The sequence below is a fragment of the Artibeus jamaicensis genome, unplaced genomic scaffold, assembly GCF_021234435.1.
Source record: "Artibeus jamaicensis isolate MK-2021 breed Jamaican fruit bat unplaced genomic scaffold, CSHL_Jam_final contig_332, whole genome shotgun sequence".
In the NCBI taxonomy this organism is placed as follows: domain Eukaryota; kingdom Metazoa; phylum Chordata; class Mammalia; order Chiroptera; family Phyllostomidae; genus Artibeus; species Artibeus jamaicensis.
The window spans coordinates 9,472,811-9,494,387 of NW_026521788.1; the positions used below are offsets into that span (position 1 = coordinate 9,472,811).

A 21,577-nucleotide genomic window follows, 5' to 3' on the forward strand; every position below is an offset into this window, starting at 1 on the left:
GGTATTTCTTTTTTTAATTTATTTTTTATAATTTTTACTTAGTTATTTTTCAAGTACAGTTTTTTGTTTATTTCTCCCATCCCAGCCCACCCCTCCCCCATGCACCCTACCTTCCTCCCATTTCCACCCCTCTTAGTTATTGTCCCTGTGTCCTTTATACTTGTTCCTCTAAATCCCTCCCATTTTTCCCCTTAAATTCCCTCCTCTCTCCCCTCTGGTCGCTGTCCCCGTTTTTTATTTCAGTGTATTTGTTTTTATTTTGCGTGCTTGTCTGTTTCGTTGTTTAGCTTTCTGTTAAAGGTGAGATCATATGGTATTTGTCTTTCAATACCTGACTTATTTCACTCAGCATACATCAATTTCAAAGAACCTATGCACCACAATGTTCATAGCAGCACAATTTACAATAGCCAAGAGCTGGAAGCAACCTAGGTGCCCATCAGGAAATGAATGGATCAAAAAATTGTGGTACATATACACAATGGAATTCTATGCAGCAGAGAGAAAGAAGGAACTACTACCCTTTGCAACAACACGGATGGAACTAAAAGGTATTTCTTGAAGCCAAGTCAAAATCTAATCATTTCATATATCAAAAGAAAACAGGCTTAGAAACTAATTGTTTCAAAAAAAATTATTTGTTCTGTAATGCTAGAATGACATTTCTTTATTTCTGTATAATTTTGGCTTTATGATTTTAAACAAATTAATAAAATACAAAATATAAATGTTTTTTCTTAAAATATGTTTTTTTATTATCTTTGTAGAAATGCTCAATATATAATTATCTTGCATACTAGACATTCCTACAAAGAAATACCATTCATTTAATTGTATACAGCATTGAGTAAAGGACCCAGAGAGCAATCATTAGTAAATTTACCTTCAATAAAAAATGAAGTCAGAATAAAATTTAAAATGGACAATTTTCTACATTATCAATGATGTTTTAGAAAATGAGGGCAAACATTCTGGATTACTTATCATTGTAAAAATTCAACATCATTCTGAATTAATTACTTGCAATTCCAATTACTTACAATTGCCCTCAGTTAAACTCCTGATCTCTCCTCTAATTGTGGTCCTTTTACTGTTTCCATATCAGTGAATGATTCTGCTCTATAACTACCTATGCCACATTTGCCTCCCATTATTCTACTCCCTCCTGGTTTTTAATAAATTACACATCACATCTATGTGTGTAATTTCATCTGTTTTAAATCTCTCAACTAGTTTCTAGATCCATTTTTATTCCCCACCCACCCCCAACCCCTTCAGAATTTAAGGTACCATCATCTATTGCTTGGCTTATGAGATAGGTGTTTATCTTGGCTAAGTTGTTATTTTTTTCCATCAGTCATCACACAAATCTATTCTCAGCATAGCTGTTGATTTGTTTTAGAATAAATTGAGCCCTGGCTGGTGTGACTCAGTGGATTGAATTCCAGCCTTTGAACCAAAGGATCACCTGGTTGATTTCCTGTCAGGGCACATGCCTGGGTTGTGGGCCAGGTCACCAGTAGGGGGTGAGTGAGAGGCAATCACACATTGATGTTTCTCTCCCTCTCTCTCTCCCTTTCTCCCCCTCTGTCTAAAAATAAATACAATTAAAAAAGAATAAATCCAATCATATTTTCACTCCTTTTTCCTACTTCTGTCCCTTCTTTTTAAACTCTAACATCTTCACTTATAATTAAGACTAAATTTACTATTGTTGGCCAACAAACATTGGTCTCCACAGATTTCCTCAGTTTCATAGCATTTGATTTAACTTGGCCCTCATTCAGACTCATAATCACACTGTGCAATCTTCTGATTATGGAGTCTTACCTATAACTTCTTTCACTTGAAATAAACTCCTTACCTGAACACTTTTCATAGTACCTGGCATATAGTATTGACCCAATAAAAATGTGTTGAACAAATAATCAAATGAATGTATAGTAACTAAACCAATTAGTACATCAGATATACTACATATGAATTAGTAAGAAGCCAATGAAATACAGAAAAATTATTCACTAGTAGAGATTTTGTGATTTATATGAAAATCCCTGAAGCAATTATGATTATGTCATAAGCCAGAATAATCATAATGGATTAGAATCAATATAGAGATGGCAGTTTGTTTTATACTGTTCTGATTTCCTTATCTTTTAAAGCAATATCCACTAAAAATAAAAAGTAAAAAGTACATATTTAGTAATAAATGTCCCAAATATATTTTATTTAAAAAATACTGGTTTTTGCTTTGACCCAAGCTTATTTCTTATAAATGTTGGTTTCAACCTTCCAATCTAAGGAAGGAGAAGGATTGATGATGAAGTTTGATAAAGCTATTCTAACATATGTCCTTTCATTTATTTTAGAATCATCTCTTCAGATAACTCCTTATATTAAATCTTTTCAAAATTATTTCCAAACCTCAACTCTGAAAGGATGTCCACAAAATATTCAAAAACACTGTAGAAGTGCCAGGAAGGATTTTTAAAAATGTTTTTCTAGTTGCATATAATTTAATTCTGCAATAGAATCATTTTGTTAATATAATTTGCCAATACATTCAATGCATGAGTTGTCAAACTTGGCATATATCTAGCATTATGAGAAAATATTCTATTTTGAAATTCTCTGAAGTTAGAGTATCACTTTGCATTTCATATCACAATACATTTGTCCAGAGTCAAATGGTACAATACAAGGTACAATACAGTTCACACTGTCCTGTCTTGGGGAATGAGATTGAACATCCCTGTTTTCAAAGTGATTTCTCATAAGTTTCTGATTATTGTTATTAGCAATTCCACCATTGGCCAGTTGTTATGACCATTAATCTTTTATACTGATAGGATATGGCTAGTAAAAAATTCAGAATTACAGAGTTTCTTTGCAAGTGTATTTGCCTAATGTACCTTTTAATATTAGCATGGATATTGCACTCCCATTTTTAGTAAATAGAAGCTGATTTTCTTGGTTTTAATATGTAAATTAGTCTTTATGTATATTTTTGTTTCTGCTATGGAATGAAGCAGTTAATATTATGCAACAAACAGAAACACATCATATCTTCAAATGTCCTTCCTTTGAGAACCTACTGTCAAAAGCCAGCTTTAAAGTGGCTTAAGGGCCACTTTCTGTCAAGTTTAATGTATCTAGGAAGCTCTCAGCAATAAATACACAACACACAGATGGGCTCAGGTCCATGTCAGCAGCTCACTAGTTTTTGTTTTTTGGGTCTATATCTAGTTTTCATTTTAGGGGGCTGTATCTCAATCCATGTATTCAAATAGACTGCAAAAGAATTAAAATTCAATAAATGCTATTTGACAAATGTCTTAGACTAAATTTAAATCTTAGAAATTTAGAGAATTGAAAATTCTCTAAATAAGAAAATCCCAATGAGAGTGCATGTCCCAATGTATACTAATTGGAAATGTAATTAGATGGCATTTCCTCTAAAATTTTCCTCATCTGATAATACAAGGGAGCTTTGGAGGTATTGAAATATGTGCGCATGCACTATGGAAAATTTTATATTATAAGAATACACTCTGGGAATTTTTTTAATGCTATCCTAAATCCTATCTGTAACAGAAGGATGAACGGTCTGGTTAAGATAATCATTTTAAAGTAGACCATACATTTGAAGTGTCTAGAGTGAGAAAATGATCATTGCATTTTCTGGAATTTAACTTGGCTAAAGGGAGGCAGAGAGCTAAGTTTTGAGAAAGGTTGAGAAAGAGACAGAGAAAGGGAGAGAGAGAGACAAAGAGAATAAATTGAGAAGAGAAAAATCCACATGTAAGTAAAAAAAGAGTAATAAAATAATAAGAAGGAACTAACAGAAGTTCTTTTATGTAAAGAGGAACTAGTGAACATTGACATAAAGTTGACAAAGGTAAAAAAATAAAAGGAAAAGGTACAGATACCAATGGCTACTGAGTTTCTATGCCAGATGTCTTTAAGTGCAGTTGAGAAATTCATAAGATACCTGGGTAGAAAATTATACAAAGAGTTATAGTACACAGAAAGAAGTATGTAGAAATTATGGTGATCTTTCTAAAAATAATGGTCAATTGTGTGGTTGTGTTTGTATGTGTAAATGTTTTCAGAGAAAAATATTGAGTAATGAGAACATATTGTATGCTTGTCTCTGAAATACTAATAATTATTATAATAGGTAAAAAGATGTATAGCTTTCTGTATGATGCAGGACATGCTAAGCAATTTACATGTGTAATATCACTTAATCCTAATAGCAATCTAGTCAAAGTTGCTACCCTTCAAAATTTAATAGATGGAGCTCTGAGTCTTAGAGAGAATATATAGCTCATTAAAAAGTATATATTGATTTTTCCAGGATTTGAAAAAGGTCTATCAAATTTGAAAGTCCATACCATAGATAATCTTCCATATCCAAGAATACCAATGCTTTATAATACAATAATCCTCTTATGTTTCTCTTTGTTCTGGTGTGCACATATGAATTTATATGCATCAGGTTGGAATTTAATATAGCTCCCTTTTTTATTTTCCAAGTAACACAAACCTATCTCATTCTAAAATCAGTATTGCCAGAGAAAAAGCTGGGTAAGGGGTGGTGGAAGAGGGCAAAGTGGGGAATAAATGGTGGTGGAAAGACTTGATTTTGGGTGGTGAGTTCACAATGTAGTAGGCAGGTGATTTGTTATATATAGTTGTACACTTGAAACCTGTATGGTTTGAATAACTAGTCACCCTAATGAACTCAATACAAAATGCTACTATGACTAACTACAATTGACACAGACTTCATTTTATTCTTATATTTCAATCCTCACCTGAGGACATGCTTATTGATTTTAGAGAAAGGAGAAGAGAGGGAGAGAGAAAGGGGGAGAGAAACACTGATGTAAGAGAGAAACATCAATTGATTGGCTCCTGTATGTGCTCCAGTCAGGAATCAAACCTATAACCAAGGAAAGTGCCCTGAATGAGAATCGAACCCACAGACCTCTAGTTCACATGGACAGTGCTCCAACCAGAGGAGCCACACTGGCCAGGGCCACAGCTGATAAACACTTTCACCCCCTTCTAAGCAGGCAACATCAATGACATCTTTTTAAATCAGCCCCTCAAAATCTACAGTACACTGACTTACACTTGTCATGTATTTTTGTCCATTTTGCTATTATTTCATATAAATTGGGCAGTGACATTCATGATGTCAAGAAATGTATCTGATTCATCTTTGCACTCTTAGAACTCTGTACAAAACTATCATATAGTAGATGCTAATAAATATATATTGAGTAAATGGACATACTATAAGACATGATCATAGCTTGCCTCACTCTCCTAAGGTTTCATGGGTCAGAGTCTCTATTTTGTACTCTCATAAGTCAGTAACACTCTATTAAGGCTCCACAGTATAGTGGTTGAAAGTGTGGCAGCTTGAGCCAGCCTGCCTGTAGTAGGACCGTGGCACTTAGATATATGTGAGTTGTGCGACATTAAGCAAGAGAGCTTATTTTGCTTCCTTATCTGAAGAAATGAATAATTATAATTATAATAGAACTTATCTCAAGGGATTTTAGTGCAGAATAAATAAGAGACTATGTACTTTGCTGAACATTCCTTTCTTCTTCATGCTTTATTGGAAATCTGACTATTCCCAGAGGGTGCTATTTCCATGGCCTTGTCAAAAGTGGTGCTTTTTGTCATATCCTCTGATCACTAGGACTTTAAGGTAGGATATGTATTCTTGAATGCTACTTCTGCTTCTTCTGTTACTTCTGTTTTAACTTTTGTGCTACTTTAAAAAAAGCAGAAAGAAAAAAAATTCTGTATCTTACATCTTCAAACTGCCCCCATTTCCTCTTCCTTTTCTCTCTCTTGAGACTATTGCAAACTTTCACCATCCACATGCCACTACAACCAATCCTGTCAAGGTCACAAATGAACACCACTTTGTTAATTTGATACTCAGTTCTCACACTTCGCCATCTACTTCATCGGACTTAACACAGCCGATCACTTTCTCTTTGAGAGGCCTTCTTCATTAGGCTTCAAGTAAACCATTCTCTCATTAACTATCTATATATCAATATCTTCTTTGAAATTGCCTCATCTTCCTAGATATTTATGGGTCAGTGTTTTTTTTATGATTCAGTTTTAGCTATATTTACTCTTTTGATGCAGTGGCTCAGCCTTTCCTGATGTTTAGACCAAATATGTTGACATGAATACTACCTTAAATACTACTTTTTGTCTTTTATGTATCTGATATACCAGCGAACCCCATTGTCTCTACCTTAAAACATATCCACAGTCAACCATGTTTATCACCATTGTCATGAAGACCTGGTCTGAGCTATCTTTATCTTCTGCCTAGAATGCTGTTAATACATTTCTCAGAGGTCAACCTGATCTTGACTGTTGATCCTCAACACAAGGGCCAAAGAAATTTTATTGAAACACTAGTAACTTTCCATTTTAACACACACACACACACACACACACACACACACACAAAGACAATGTCCTTACAGCTGTCTGCAAGGCTTTGTACATCAGCTTCCCTCATGACCTCTTTGATTTTATCTCTTCCCCTCTCTCTCTCACTCAGCTCAATACTTCAACATTTGCTTCTGATTGTGTTCTTCAAACACACTATGGATATGTATATGATGAAATACTACTTGGCTATAAAAAAGAACAAAATCTTACTATTTGTGACAGCATGGATGGACATAGAGGATATTATGCAATACAATAAGTTAATCAGAGAAAGGCAAATACTGTATGATTTAACTTATATGTGGAATCTAAATATAAGCAAGCAAACAAATTTGAAAAATAGTGATAAATATGTAGGGTGCCAGTTGGCTCCCAGAAATATTAGGTGGATCACCATGTAAAGTATGTGATTGTCAAACCACTACACTGCACAGCTAAAATCAATACCAAATAACATTCAAAGTAAACTGTAATTTCAAAAATTAAACTAATAAACAAAACCCCTATACATGTTCCAATCTCAAGGTCCTTTCACTCTGCTCTGTCTTGAAAGCTCATCCCTAGGAATTTACAAGATTTTTTTTTCTCATCTTCTTCATGACTTTTCTCAAAGAGTATCTTCTTAGTATATCCTCTCTACACTATCTTTTAAAATTATATTCCCTTATATTTCTTCCAGATTTTACCTGTTTTATTTTTATATGACTCCATTCACATAACATACAACATATTTTTTTACTGATTTTGATTATTTTGCTTCCCTTTTATAAAATGAGAATTTTTATCCATTTTGTTGTTTGCTAAATCTGCAACACCTATAACATGGCTTGGCACCTAGTAGCTTATGTAGTTGCAAACAAATGCTTAAAAATATTTGTTTGCAACTACATAAGCTTGTATAACTGGAATGTTATGATGCATATATTATGAGCATCTTAAATCTTACATATGTAGTGTTAGAAGGGGAGGCTGTGTACCGTGTATATGGCGTTTGACACATAGAAATGACTCAATAAATGTTAGCTATTATTATTAGAAAACTGATATGCACATAATAGATCTTATATATGTTTGCTGTACCTGAATGAATGGATAAATAATTAGTGAAAGAAAAATAAAGAGCACAATATGGTATCAATATTCTTTTAAAATGCACTATTTTTCCCTTATGAGGATACTCTGGGTATCAGGCTAACTGTGGCCAACTGTGGCCAAATCCTGGATATAGCGACATAAAAAATTGATGTCGGAGTTAGCATTGCCCTTTCCACACATTATCTAAGTCTCAGCCTGAAGAGCTCTTATGAGTATTCCAATTGTTCAATAAAGACACTTAATAAACTCAGAGTAGCTGAAGAGCTGTCGCTGAGCAGCCTAATTGAATAGCCCTGAGCACACGGTAGGACCCAAAAGAGTCGGGAAGATTAGCAGCATGAACAGTTGCTGACCTCAGGAACAAGCACTGTAGTGTGACCCACAATGTCATGAGCAAATTCTCAAAACATCAGCTGATTGTCAGAAAAAGAAAGACAGGAGACACACCTGAAGAAACTACTAGTTGCATTTGAGTTTTCTACAAAAAAAAATGTTTCTAAATGACACACTACCATGGGATAAATACTAACTGAATCTCTAAAAAGTTATATATATAGTATAATTTGTGGGAAAATAAACATTATATTTTCTGAACAGGACGCAAAAAGTATGCTATGAGTGACATCTCCTTACCACAGGTATTTATTCATTGCTTCTGTCCCCATGCCGATGTTGAACAATGTCATATAAACCAAACCCTCACTGAGTATGTTTCGGAATTGTTGTCAGAACTCTGTCTACCATGTGCAAGGCTCACCAATTTACTACTGAATTGTTAAAAAACACATTTCAGCCCAGGCTTGTGTAGCTCAGTGGATTGAGTGTGGGCCTGCAAACAAAGGATCACGGTTCAATTCCCAGTCTGGGCACATACCTGGGTTGCAGGCCAGTTCCCAGCAACAAACACATGAGAGGGAACTATACATTGATATTTCTTTCCCTTTCTCCTTTCCCTCCCCTCTAAAGATAAATAAATAAAATCTTAAAAAAAACACACATTTCATCTCTCAACCTATTTTTTCAATACTATTTCAACTAAAGTAAATGAGATCATCTCTGCTTTCAGGAATTTATCATCTTAACAAAAAACAAACATTATATAACATTATAAGATGAACATTATTTTTTCAGCTTAATATATAAATGGATAAAAATTTTATATATTTATAGTTTACAACATGGAGAGAGAATTACACATTGTAAATTATAACCACAATCAGGTTAATTAACAAATACATCACCACACTTAGTTACCTTTTTTTTTAGTGTGGCAAGAACACTTAAGATCTACTATCTCAGCAAATTTCAAGTATATGGCACAATATTATTAATTATATACATAATGCAATACATTGATTTTCCAAAACTTATTCATCTTAAAATTAGAAGTTTGTACTCTTTGCCAACTGCTACTCATTTAGTTTTGATTGAGTGTCATTAGTAACAACATCAAAAGATAATGAATAAGTCAATATTAAAAAATAAGTAGAACTTGAGTAAAATCTGAAAAGAAAAGTTAGGATTTGATGCCATAATACAATAGCATAGCACAGCATGTGGCTATTGTATGTGGACTTGAGATAAAGGGTGGAGATTTGACATTTAAGAGTGACATTAATACCATACTGGGAAAGCAGCTCAACCTCTCTATGTTTCCATAATTTCCTATTCCATAAATAGGCATAACAGTAAAGAAATTATATGTGATGATTATTATTATCATAAGCACCTTATGAATTCCTGGAAAAATTAAATTTTAAAAATATGGAGAAATCAGTTAATACATTTATTATTCATTAGTGATGATTCTAAAGAGATGCTGTTTACAAATTAATGAATACTGTTATGATTTGTGATTTCAAGAACCTTTCAAACATGTTGGAATGATGTCATGTATAAAACATATACGAACACATAGTAATAGTATATAAGAAGGAATTAAATACAAACAATTGTAAAAACTGAGCACAGTGAGCAAACAGCAGCTTCTAGTGGTGTGGCATAGAGACAGAGGGTGAGAGATTGAACCAGAGACAGAGAAAAAGCCAGTGACAGAGAGATGGAGACAGAGAAAAAACTGTGGCCGTTAGCTGGAGTTCCGTGAAGGACATAAGCTTATAAATGAGTTTGGCTAGCTGATGATCATAATCAAGTATTTCTTTTTTTCACCTTTGGATATTTAATATTTAACCTTCCCAGAATGAGGTCATAAAACATCATGTGCACTCCTCAAAGTTGCACAGGAATATCTGTATACATCTTGAATGAGAACACGAACTCAGTATTCTTCAGTTTTTATGAAATTTATGTGTTCTTTAAGTTTCTCAATTCAAAATTCAAAATTCATCCTGCAAACATTTTTTGACTTAAAAAAACCCTTTATTTATTTATTTTTAGAGAGAGGAGAATGGAGGGAGAAACATCAATATATGAGACAATATTGATTGGTTGCCTCCAGTTCTCTCTCAACTGGGAACCTGGCCCACAACCTAGGCAGGTGCCCTGGCAGAGAATTGAACCAGCAACCCTTTAGCGTGCAGGCCAGCACTCAATCCACTGAACCACACAAGCCAGTTATTATTATTATTATTTTAATCCAACATTTTCATCAGATTTTCTATTTGTATTATCCCAAACTCAAACACTATACATAATTCTATTATTACATAGATCACATTGTATTGGTTCTCTTTTTCATTATTATACTTGGATTAAGGGGTTGCCTCATTTTTGTTTCCCTACTATTTTCCCCAGAGTTAATATTCAATAAAATGTTAACTAGCTAAATCTTCTATAGAAAAGTAAATATGTGGACTGGAGAAAAAGTAGTGATGTATACAGTAGATACATTGTTAGATGAATGAGCTATGTAAGAAAAGTTCTAGCAAATGGAAAATGACCAACACCAGGGTTTATTAATCACACAACATCCCAATTTGTTTATTATAGAATGTGGTTCCTTGTGGAAATACAAAAAGCAGAACAATACTGAATGCACAGACGAGGAAAAAGTAGAATATACACCAGAAAAAGGAGAAGTCTGGTATGAAGATAATCAGAAAAAGTCAGTACAAAGAGGCACTGAGAGAAAGAAAGTTGCAGAAAGGTAGATCAATAATGCTGTTTGCTGAAACACTAGAAAATTATAGGATTTGCCCAAGAAAGTGTGGAGTTGTGAGAAACACAAATTGCAGAGTTTAAGGAAATTGGAGAAGAAGTGGTATTGATAGGTATAGAGATTTGGCAGGAAAGAACCCGTCTAAGAAAAGCCACTTCATTATGAGTTTTCTGTGTCACTGAAGACTCAGAAGCAAGATTACAATTACATTTTGCTCAATTTCAATTAAAAACAGTAAAAATCAGTCCTGCCTTTTAACACAGGATGTGAGCAATTTATTTTTCAATGAGTTCAAATTTTTCAGGTTTTTAAAACCACAACTGGAAGCACCCAACTTACCAGCTATCATTAATTTCATCTGCATTGCTTGGGCACTGAATTAGACCTTCTATGTCTTTTTCCTGTCTTAACAGGACAACTGAGAGTATTCAAAGTACAATATCAATACTTTGCTATTCTAAATTACCTTGGGAAAAATTACCTGTGTGTGAATGTTAGCAGAAAGAGACTATTCCACATAAAATAATTGGTCTTCTGATTATCTGGGTTTTCTTTTTTTTTTTTCCTGGCTCTTTAGCTCTCTGGACTCCCAGGTATACAGATAGGTTTTAAATGAGCCTATTACTAGAGTAAACAAAAGCTATTGAATTCATTCTTTCAGGCACAAGGTCAGAGCTTAGACAAGTCACAGAGTTTGTATTTCTGAACTTGGTTAGTGGGGAATTGTTGCTGAAAAAAGAAAGGCATGCTTTGAAACATTTGCTCCAAAACTGCATCTATTTTGGTATAAAGGAATGCACAAGAGTACCCACCCTCAGAAAAGAGGGGGAGACAGGAAATGTAAGTGTGGAAACCATGTAAGTAAAAGGACCCATTCATGCTTTCATCCGGAGATGAATTTAGCTTAGGAAAGTTTTCTTGGATTGAGTATTAAGAATGACAATGCTGTTTTTGTGCCGTCCCATTCTAAATTTCACATAGTATTGTAATTTGCACAATGTATATAAATCTAATAGCTTAAGAGCACACTAAAAAGACAAACTTTCATGCTTTGAAGTTATCAAGTGGGGAAAACAACAGTTACTCTTAAATTTTTAATTTATTTTCTCAGAATAAAGATATACTTTATAAGATAGAGTAAGTGAAAGGGGTAAGCAAGGAAATATGTCTACAATATATTTACATAAAATTTTTGAATAAAAATATATTCTATACTTGTTTTTACTGTTGTCTAATGTGTTTTATCTGTGTTTTCGTTTGCATGTGTGCATGCATATTTGCTGTATTTCTCTCTATACACATGCTGCCATTGGGGGGGGGGGAGATAAAAAAAATGAAAGAAAATTAGAAAAAAAGAAATGATGAAAACCATTTTCAGGACGTGAAAAAATCATATTTAAATGAGGAATTAAGACATTTTCCTAAAGCCCTAGTTGGTGTGGCTCAGTGGATTGAGTGTCACCTGCAAATCAAAGGGTCTCTGGTTCAATTCCCAGTTTAGGGCACATGCCTGGGTTACAAGCCAGGTCCCCAGTAGGAGGCACGCAAGAGGCAACCACACATTGATGTTTCTCCTCCTCTTTTTCCCTCCCTTGCCTTCTCTAAAAATAAATTAATAAAAAAAAGAAGTTGCCTTGAAAATTACTTAGGTATAATCTCCAATAATCATGTTTAATTTATCTATGAATGAAATAGTTTCAAAAATGATTGCATTGTACTATGATCAGAGAAAGATAATATTAACAAGAGGAAGACAACTATATCTTAGAAATATCTTAAGCTTAGAAATAACAAACTCAAAGAATAAATTTTAAATAATAATATACATACCCATTACCCACACATCATTTTTCCCTTTTTCCTCTCTCTCCCTCATTTTCATTATGAAATTTTTAAATTTCAGCATGACCTGGGCAAGACAGTGAGTGTCCCACAAATAAAGTGTGCAGCCCATGGCAGAGGTACGATTATAACAGGGCCCTATGTAACAGTCTGCAATATCCTGGTAACCTGGATCACTGCAATCACTTATTTCTTGTTGTTTAAGAATATTTGACCACCTCTTATTAAGACATGGAAAGGAGAGAGACACCAGTGCTTCAGCTCATTGGACAGTTATATTTTTCTTAGAGTTCTGTTATCTGCATTGTAATTTACATGCCACTCCCTTCTAATCAGTATAAACCACTGACGCTCTGTTTCATGACCACTGGCTACATCAATGAAAATGAAGTTTCCAGTCTTTAGTATCAGACTTTAGACCTTGGTTAAACAATTGATTGACATGTACATCTCAGTGCTGACCTTCTGAGGATGAGGCACCAACAAGCATGAAAATGAAACTGAAAATATTCCCTGAATTTCACTTAACATTTCATTTGAATCAGTAAGCTTTCCAAGGAAAGGGCAAAATAAAATATACTTTAAGAATAAGATGCAATTTAACAAATTTAAGTCATCAAGGAGCTTGGTAAATTTGGAGAGACATAAAGAAAGACAACTATATCTTAGAAATATCTTAAGCTTAGAATATACTTATACTATACAGAAACACAAAATATCATTCATAAATCAATGTGTAAATTTATTAAAAAGAAGTACAATTATTAAAAGTAATGAGGATAATACTAGCAACAGAGGTAAGATTTACAGTGAGATTTGGCCATATTTGTCAGCTATGTGTTAAACTGTATAAAATTGAGTTTCAGAGAATTATTAGTACTGTAAGGAAGCTGAGCTTCAAAATTATAAATCGGGTCTCTTCATCTAGTTGTTCTGGTTGTACACCACATAAGGCTTACAGTGACATCATAGATATATGCCAATTTATGCAGTAGCTCAAGGTCAGGGCAGTTTTTTGGCCTCCAGGTAAAACACTTGAGCAGCCAGGGAGAACCCTTTTCTTAATAAACTCCTGTTGGCTTTCAGGTCTGCACACACTTGGGGAAAATTCTCTCTCTCTCTTACTCAGATACACACACACACACACACACACACACACACATACACACACTTACTGAACACACACATTTTTAAAACTCTAACACAGCTCAAACTTAGTCCTATTTTACAAATATATAGTTATTTATTTAACAATTATATTTTCTATATGATACATATTTAATACACACAATTCAAAATGCAGAAGAAATAATAAAACATACCCATTACCCATATATCATTTTCCCTTTTACCTTTCTCTCCCTCCTTTTCATCATTTATTTATAAGCTCAAAATCAAAACAAAATTAACAAAAACGCAAACCCTGTCTACAATTTGGTTTACTTACCTCACTGTGAATCATATCATTTGTAAGAACAAAGAATATGTTTTATAGATATTTTACCCCACAAAACATACATCTGAGAAGATGGTCCTGCTGCCTCCGCTTCCCATGGCACCTCCTTCACAGCTCCCCACACTCAGACTGGGACCAGGGAACACAGTCCAATTCAAACAAAGTTGCCGGGATTAGTAATGCAGTAAGCTATTGTTAAAATATCCTTCCCAATGCTCTGTTGAGGGGAAGGAGAGCATCAACTACATATGTCCTTAGGTTCTCTAATTTTCTGTCAGCTAAATTATGACTTTTTGACTTAATATAATACTATCAATCTCACTTATTAATGCTTGCTTAGATACCAAACAAGTGAAATGTTCATTATCAGATAGGCCATCCACAAACTTTATTACTGAATCTAAAATCTTGTCCCAGTATTTTGATGAGAAATATAAAATTATTAAAAACTTAGCCAAAGTTTATATGCAACCTTTTTGTTATAAAATATTAAAAATAATAATTATACAATAGGTTTTTCTTTGAATTAGTTTCATATATTTGCTAATACTGGAATGTTTTGGTTCAGGATAAAGTATTAATGAAATAAATGATTTTTACTTGTTTTTCTTCCAACTCCCTTTTGCTTAAGTAAGAAAATAAATAGAAAAACATAAGGATGCACTCTTCACAAGAAGTCCAGGAGAATCCTATTCTTTAATAAAAGAAAAACCTAGATGGCTATACTAATAGCCTCAGGGCATTTTAACATTTTCTCCCTCATGCTTTTCTATCTGAAGTTTAAGTCAGTTGCCAACTATCAAAATGGGCTAATCCACCTGGTGAATTTCCTGTGGCATGGTGTTTTCATTTTTACTTTCCCTGGCATGTTTCTATTGTGACTTTGACTATAACCATCATCTTCTTTCAATCTATCCATGTACCTGCTATCCCAAGCATTTGGACAAAAAAAAATTTACTCAAGAAATTCATATCACATATTTCAGTCAAGTGCTATTTTTTGCATGTTAATCATTCTTTGTCCAGTCCTAATTTTATTCCTGCATAGCGTAGACTCACAATTTTATGGCTTTTAAAAAATGGTAACTATGAAAACCATTTTCATGAACAACAAAATAAAAGTGATGTCTCAGTCTCAAATAGGAGGAGGCCAGAGAGAGGTAAAGACCTGGGGGAGACCTAATGGAAGAAAATCATGTTGTCTCTGAGGGCACACTGGAAGATACCAGTGTGGAAGGAATACTGGAAAGCTTGTCAAGTTAAGAAATCTCTATAAAACACCATACAAAATTTGCATTACTCTGTCAGAGTTCCTATCCCTTCGATCTTCCTAAGTACTGAGCTACTCACCTCCAGCAGAGACCCCAGAAGTCTTTCTAACATGGCTATAAAGTTATCCATAATGCAGTACTTTATGGGGCAGCCTCACTATAAACTGTCACTTGGCAGGTCTGAAGTTCCACTGTGCTTCAGAAATTTGGTTATGTGATGGCCAACAGTGGCCTGATAATCTTGTTTTGGGGCTATGCAAGCACATTTAGAACAACCAAGAGCTTTAATGATATTATTGACAAAATCAATCTACAGTATTACAAGTTCAATCAGGAGTGATATCTTCTGAGAGCCTGAAGTACGTTCCTAAAAGGTTCAAGGTTTGTGAATGTCTAATGTTAGCAATGGCATAGAATCCTCCTCTGCTTGGTCCATGTGAACACTAAATATAAATAAAAAATAAAATGTCTTATTATGTAAAGAAATATCAACATGCACTGATTTGTCATCTATTCCTGGGGCACAATTTAAAAGGTATTATTGTCCTAGAAAGGCATGTTCTTTTAAGTTGCACCGATTTTTATTTTTGTTTCAAAGTAGCAGTTACGGTATTTATCTTATGACTACATTTTCAAATGTGTTGTTAGACTGGAGATTCACAAGCTCCATCAGTGGCAATGACATTGAATTCACAGACACTTGAAGTCAGCAGTGTGCTAATTAGCAGAACTTTTCAGGGGAGTAGGCTGTCAACTTTATGAAAATAGTTGGTATTCTAAACTATTCTGCAAACCCTAAGAGAGACATATTTGTCTAATAATGGAGAACTGAGAATATCTTAATAATATGTACACAACTTGAATACTGTCTAGGATAAAGCAGAATTAATTCATTTACCGTCAATCATTCAATTTAACTGAGCAAAGCATAAACAACATCCACAATCTCTGATGCCACTAAGAGCAGCTACATAACAGGACAATAAAGAGAAGGAGATGGTTACTTGCCTGTGTACTTAAATGCTAAAAACATGTTGGGTAAGAACAGTGAACATTAAAAAAAAAAAGAACAAAACTCATTTTTCTTAAATAGCAATTTCTAAGGTGAGGAACTTTGTCCTTTTTGAAAAATCCCTCTATTAACATATTATATATATCCTAACTCTCATTATGTAGTATTCTAAGACAGATTCCTTCAATATTGAAATATCTAAGACAGACTCATTTGGGCCACTGTGGACATAATGTGTTAAGTAGTCCCTAAAGAGCTTGATGATTAATATGTCTTTCGAAAGTGACTTACTATTAGGAACTGACTAACAATGTCTAATGGCAAGTCTTTTACACTTTTTTTACTCTTTCCAAATAAAATAGTAGGGGATGAAATAGTAATACACATAATTAAAGTGCTAACACTGAAGTCACAGCATCTATTTTTGACCTCTTTGGGGGTGTCTTCGCAGAAAGAAACATTGGTAATGTATATCGGTAAGCTTTGTCTAAGATCAGCGTCTGTGCTTGTTGAAGGGTTAATAAATAGAATCTAAGGTTTTGTTTTTTTTAAATAGAATTTGCTTAGTGAGAATTAGTAAGTGCTCAAATGGAGGTGTTTGTCATATTATCTATCAGACTGTAATCCTTTTCTAAGAAACAAAGTATAGTGGAAGCCACTTTTGCAAGATTGTTTTATTTAAAGCAAATTCTTAGACTGGCTACTAACCTTTAAAAATGAACTACAAATTAGCATTATTCATTTTTCTTGTGTGTTTCATTAACCATTTAATAACTGAAATCTTGACTAACTATAAAGGTCATACTAAAAGCCTCCTTACTTACCATCATCATACTGGCCAAAACACATAGCGAAGAAAGAAACAAGGAAAATTCCAGAAGCTAACCATTTCCAGAGATAAAACTGTTGTAACATCTTCTGTCGAGTTCCACCCAAGGCCTCTCTGAAATAACAAGAGGGAGAAAGAAACATTTGACAAATTCATTAATCTGTTACAGGTAAACACAACTGTCACAGCAGAGAAAAGCCTTAATGACTTCATAGTTAATTACCAGTGCCAAGCTATCCATTAACAAAGTAACACATTTAATGCACTGGAACTCTTTATCCACTTGAATTTGTAGACAAGTAATCTTTAAGGAAAGCTATCTTCTCTGTTACTTACTTTGTAAACAAGTAAGTTGAGAACATACTAATATCAGAATCATACTCTCTTTAAATTTTCGACCCTGTTAGTTAATCAAATGTTAATCAGTTTGAGTTACTAAATTTGTTCACCTCTAGCATAATTCAGCTATAAAGTGTCAGGTGTTCTGCAGCAACAATTTAAGATGGTAAACCAGTTTTTAGTATGCCACATAAAAAATGTCAATGGACATTTGTGTTACGCAATTAAGTAGAAAAAGCCTTCATTAAAATGCTAATTCCTTTAAGTACAGTGATACAAGATTGACTTAACTACCCAAGTAAGACTAAGTATAAACCATCAATTTTTACCATATCTGCCTTATGGAGCACTTGGATAAATTTCACTTTAATTCATTTGTTTTCTTGTGCAACCTCCCAGTAAGTAATGGAATTGAACGAGGCATTAATGCCCAGCGAGCACGCCAGCCAGGCTTATTGAAAGAATGACATGCCCAGTTTCCTGGTAAATTGAATAATTTATTCACACAAAATTGCTCAAAATGACCCTGATTATATGGAAGTCCAAGAGGGATAGAAACTCTGTTCCTCTGCCTCAGAAGTTCTAAACTCAAACATCTACCAGGACTAAAAAGTACAAAAGAAAAGAGTGAATTTGCCTAAAAGGACAACAGGATGGTGGAGGCTTCTGTGAAGTGGGGAGTACAGCGTCTGTGTGGGGAGCGTATTTGGGGCTCAGCTTTTGTCCGAGCCTTTCATGGAATGAAAACCAGTGTTGCCAGGTCTTCTGATTTCCCAGATGATGGTAGAAATCCAGACTGCTCAGTGTTCCGATGGTTGTCCCACCCTGTTTATGGAATAAATATTTCTGGCAGGTCATACTGTTCTCCGAGGTCCCTCAGTCGATGACCCCTGCCCAGGATTTACTCTCCTAGACTAGCTGTGGGTAAAATTCCATAGAATGCACAGAGCGAATATTCTAGTTCTGCCTTTACATGCATTTTATTTCATTTATCATTTTATACTTCATAAAGATTTCTGCATAGTAGAATATATAAATACATAGCTTATTTTAAATTGTTATAAAAGAGCAAGCTCAAAATTTTAGGATGCATAGTTCTTAAATTTCAAAAGTCACTGCACCAAATCACACGCATTTTACAATGTAATCTATATTTTTGTGACTGTTTCTTTAAAAATGAAAGTCCTTCTTTTTACCTGGCCCTCACACTCTTTTTTCCCCCGTAACTTGGTAAAAGACAGAGCCCCTGCTTTTATAACTTCTACGCACAGATAGCTCACACAAGAGCCCATATTTAGGTATCAAGAGAATGTAACAATCCACGTTTACTTGCTTACTTGCCTTTAAAATGCAAGTAACAAAAATAAAGTTGACCAAGTGAAAGAGACAGTGAATTGGTGTGGCTTCTTTTTAAATTTAAGCTCTTCATCGTATCTGTTATAAGACTTTGAGCAAATTAAATGGCATCTATGTCTCACTTTCCTCATTGTTAACATGGAGATAACATAGTACATCTACCCTGTAAGTTTGTTTTTAGGGTTAAGTAAGTGGCTACAAATACATTCTTAGAAGAGTGACTCGGGTGAAGTGAGTACTTTATAAAGCTTAATATGAGTATTTTTGACTCAGCATCTATGAATTCTTCAAAGTGCCTTCATATATATTTTCTTAATCTGTTTATAGCATAGTCTCTCAAATTGGTATTATTACTCTATTCTGTGGAGAAAAAGCCACATTCCCCGGCTCAAGAATAGAAACTGATGAGTGAATAAAGAAGTGGTATAATCTGCAAGCCGGAAACCTTTGTTCTGTTCATTACAAAAAAGGATAGAAAATTTCTAAGAGAACACGTGGATGAGAAGGTTTCAAGGGTTTCACAAGTCCAAACAGCCTCCCCCCAGCATCCTAAGGAAGGGATATCGTATCCCTCTTCATAACCCTAGAGTTATTTACTCATAACCCTAGAAAGAGTTATGCAAATAATGGCTTCAATTCCTTTTTAAAAAATTGGAGAACATTGAGAAACAGAAAATAGTATTTAAAATTAAAAACAGAAACAAAGAGAAAACACTTAAAAAACATTGATTAGGAAAAAGAAAAGAACTTAAAGGACAAGCAATACCTCACCAAGTGACAAAAGAACAGAAGGTGTAACTTTGCGGGTCCTTAGTCTGCCCCCTTGACTGCGCTCTCACTGGTGTAGGTTTCAGTGATGCGACCTCACCAATGAGGCTACTTTCCTTTGCTTCTGATTCAGACCATTTGGTTTCATTTAACAGCCTTCAAGATGAAAACAACCCGATGGGTCATAATTTCAAAATCATTAAAGTCACTGCTGTTACTATGTCTCCGGAAATACAATCTCTTAATCCACGATCCTATACATTTATTAGAAGATTACATTTTTTCCTTTTTAAAAATCACAATTAAAACTTGCCTAAAATTTCACTTGGAGGAGATGTAATATTTACCATCCATGGTAATAAGAACATGCTTATTTTTGAATAACAAGAAAGATAGTAACTTTTCTAATTTTTTACTATTTCATTTATATGTGCATTATTTTTCAAAGCAAATTTTATCCTTTCAATGGGCTCAGAATTTTCAACGAACTAAAAGTTATGACTCACCATGTTCACTGGATACCCCAAAACACAGAGCACACAACTTAAGAAAACCTCAGTCCTAGATAAAGATATAGTGAGACAATGCCTCCAGGAAAGAGGCTGTGTCCTCCGAGCAAAAGACGAAGGACCAGGATGATAAACACACTTACTGTGCCAGTCAGCTAATAGTGGCACTTCTGTTGTCAAATAAGTGGGAACAGATCAAACATTTTAGTTAAGAAATCACTTTCATTACTAGTTTTTACAATCTCTAGCATTGTAGGAAGAGTTCTTAAAGGAGACAAAACTCCAGATATTGTTAAATGATTGCAGGTAAATGAAAGATATTTCTTACACCACCTCCAACATGGTGCTGTACCTTATAAATTTTCTGTCGAATTCCGCTATGGTCTCTGAGTACAAATTTTCCCTCCAGATCTCCTTTGCCCATAGTGTTATGTTCTAGCGATCTAGAACACGACCAGTTCCAAGAAGCAATGCAGCTGACTTATAAATAGGCTTATCGTACTTAATTTTGAGGACATAATTTAACTGGCATATTTAATACTCTGGTATATGGTTTTGTAACAGCAATTTGAAAGTAGTATCTCATCAAAAATATTGAAAAACACATTTCTCAATTATGTCACAACCTTACATGTAAATGGTTTGAAGTTCTTGAAATTTATAATATATATTTCCAAATGCTTAGGAATATTTTACTGCAATTACTCAAGACACAATCTACTGATTTTGAATTTCACATCATTTGTGTTCCCTATGAGATAAAACTGGTACTCATTTCTCTGGCATTCAATGTTCTCAGAAATTCATTTATTTAATGATCATTTATAGAGGGTCACTGAGGTAAAACTAACTCTCCTGGGTAGTTGAAAAATATCAACAAAATAAGCCCACTCATACCTCTTTGCTCATGAATCTTACTTAGTAGCAACATAAAAAGAGAGAAGCAGCAAGTTACACAGAGCATGTTCAAAAGTAGTAAGAGACATGAAAGTACAAGCTTGTATTTTCAAAATTTTATGCCATCACTTTATACTTAAATCTCATTCTGAAAATTGAGGAAGGTTATACAAAGCAACCAAAAATGCTTTCTGATAATGTAAGGGAAGAACTTCACAAGAAGAACATAACTGTTCCAACAACCCTGGCTGAAAAGTACCCTTGAAAATATTTACTGCCCAGAATACAGATTGCTGTTCATTTCTTGGAAGGAGAACAAAGGCCTTTCACTTTCAAATATAAATCCAAACACTAGCAACACAGAAAGCTCTGCCCTTGATATGTTTATCCCTGCTCCCTGCATCTGGATTGGTAGTAGTGACACATGGCAAAAGCAGCCAAGGTTGACATCATGGTAGTTTTCCCTCTGGTACATTTTTGAAAATGTCATCTTTTTTTACTTTTTAAGCCTCTGTCTCTGACTGCTGTGCACATAACCACTAATTTCTTTGATATATCAAAGTTTGGAGCCCACTGCCAATACTGTG

At 34.2% G+C, this 21,577-nt stretch overlaps 1 protein-coding gene across 1 annotated transcript in view; it reads right to left on the reverse strand.

Moving 5' to 3' along the window:
* Positions 1-21,577, reverse strand: part of PCDH15 (protocadherin related 15) — a 789,434-nt gene that overhangs the window by 661,851 nt on the left and 106,006 nt on the right. Inside the window, exon 2 of the mRNA XM_053663991.1 lies at positions 17,117-17,235. Within this exon, the coding sequence (XP_053519966.1) occupies positions 17,117-17,207 (91 nt within the window). The 5' untranslated portion in view covers positions 17,208-17,235. The remainder of the gene's footprint in view (positions 1-17,116; positions 17,236-21,577) is intronic.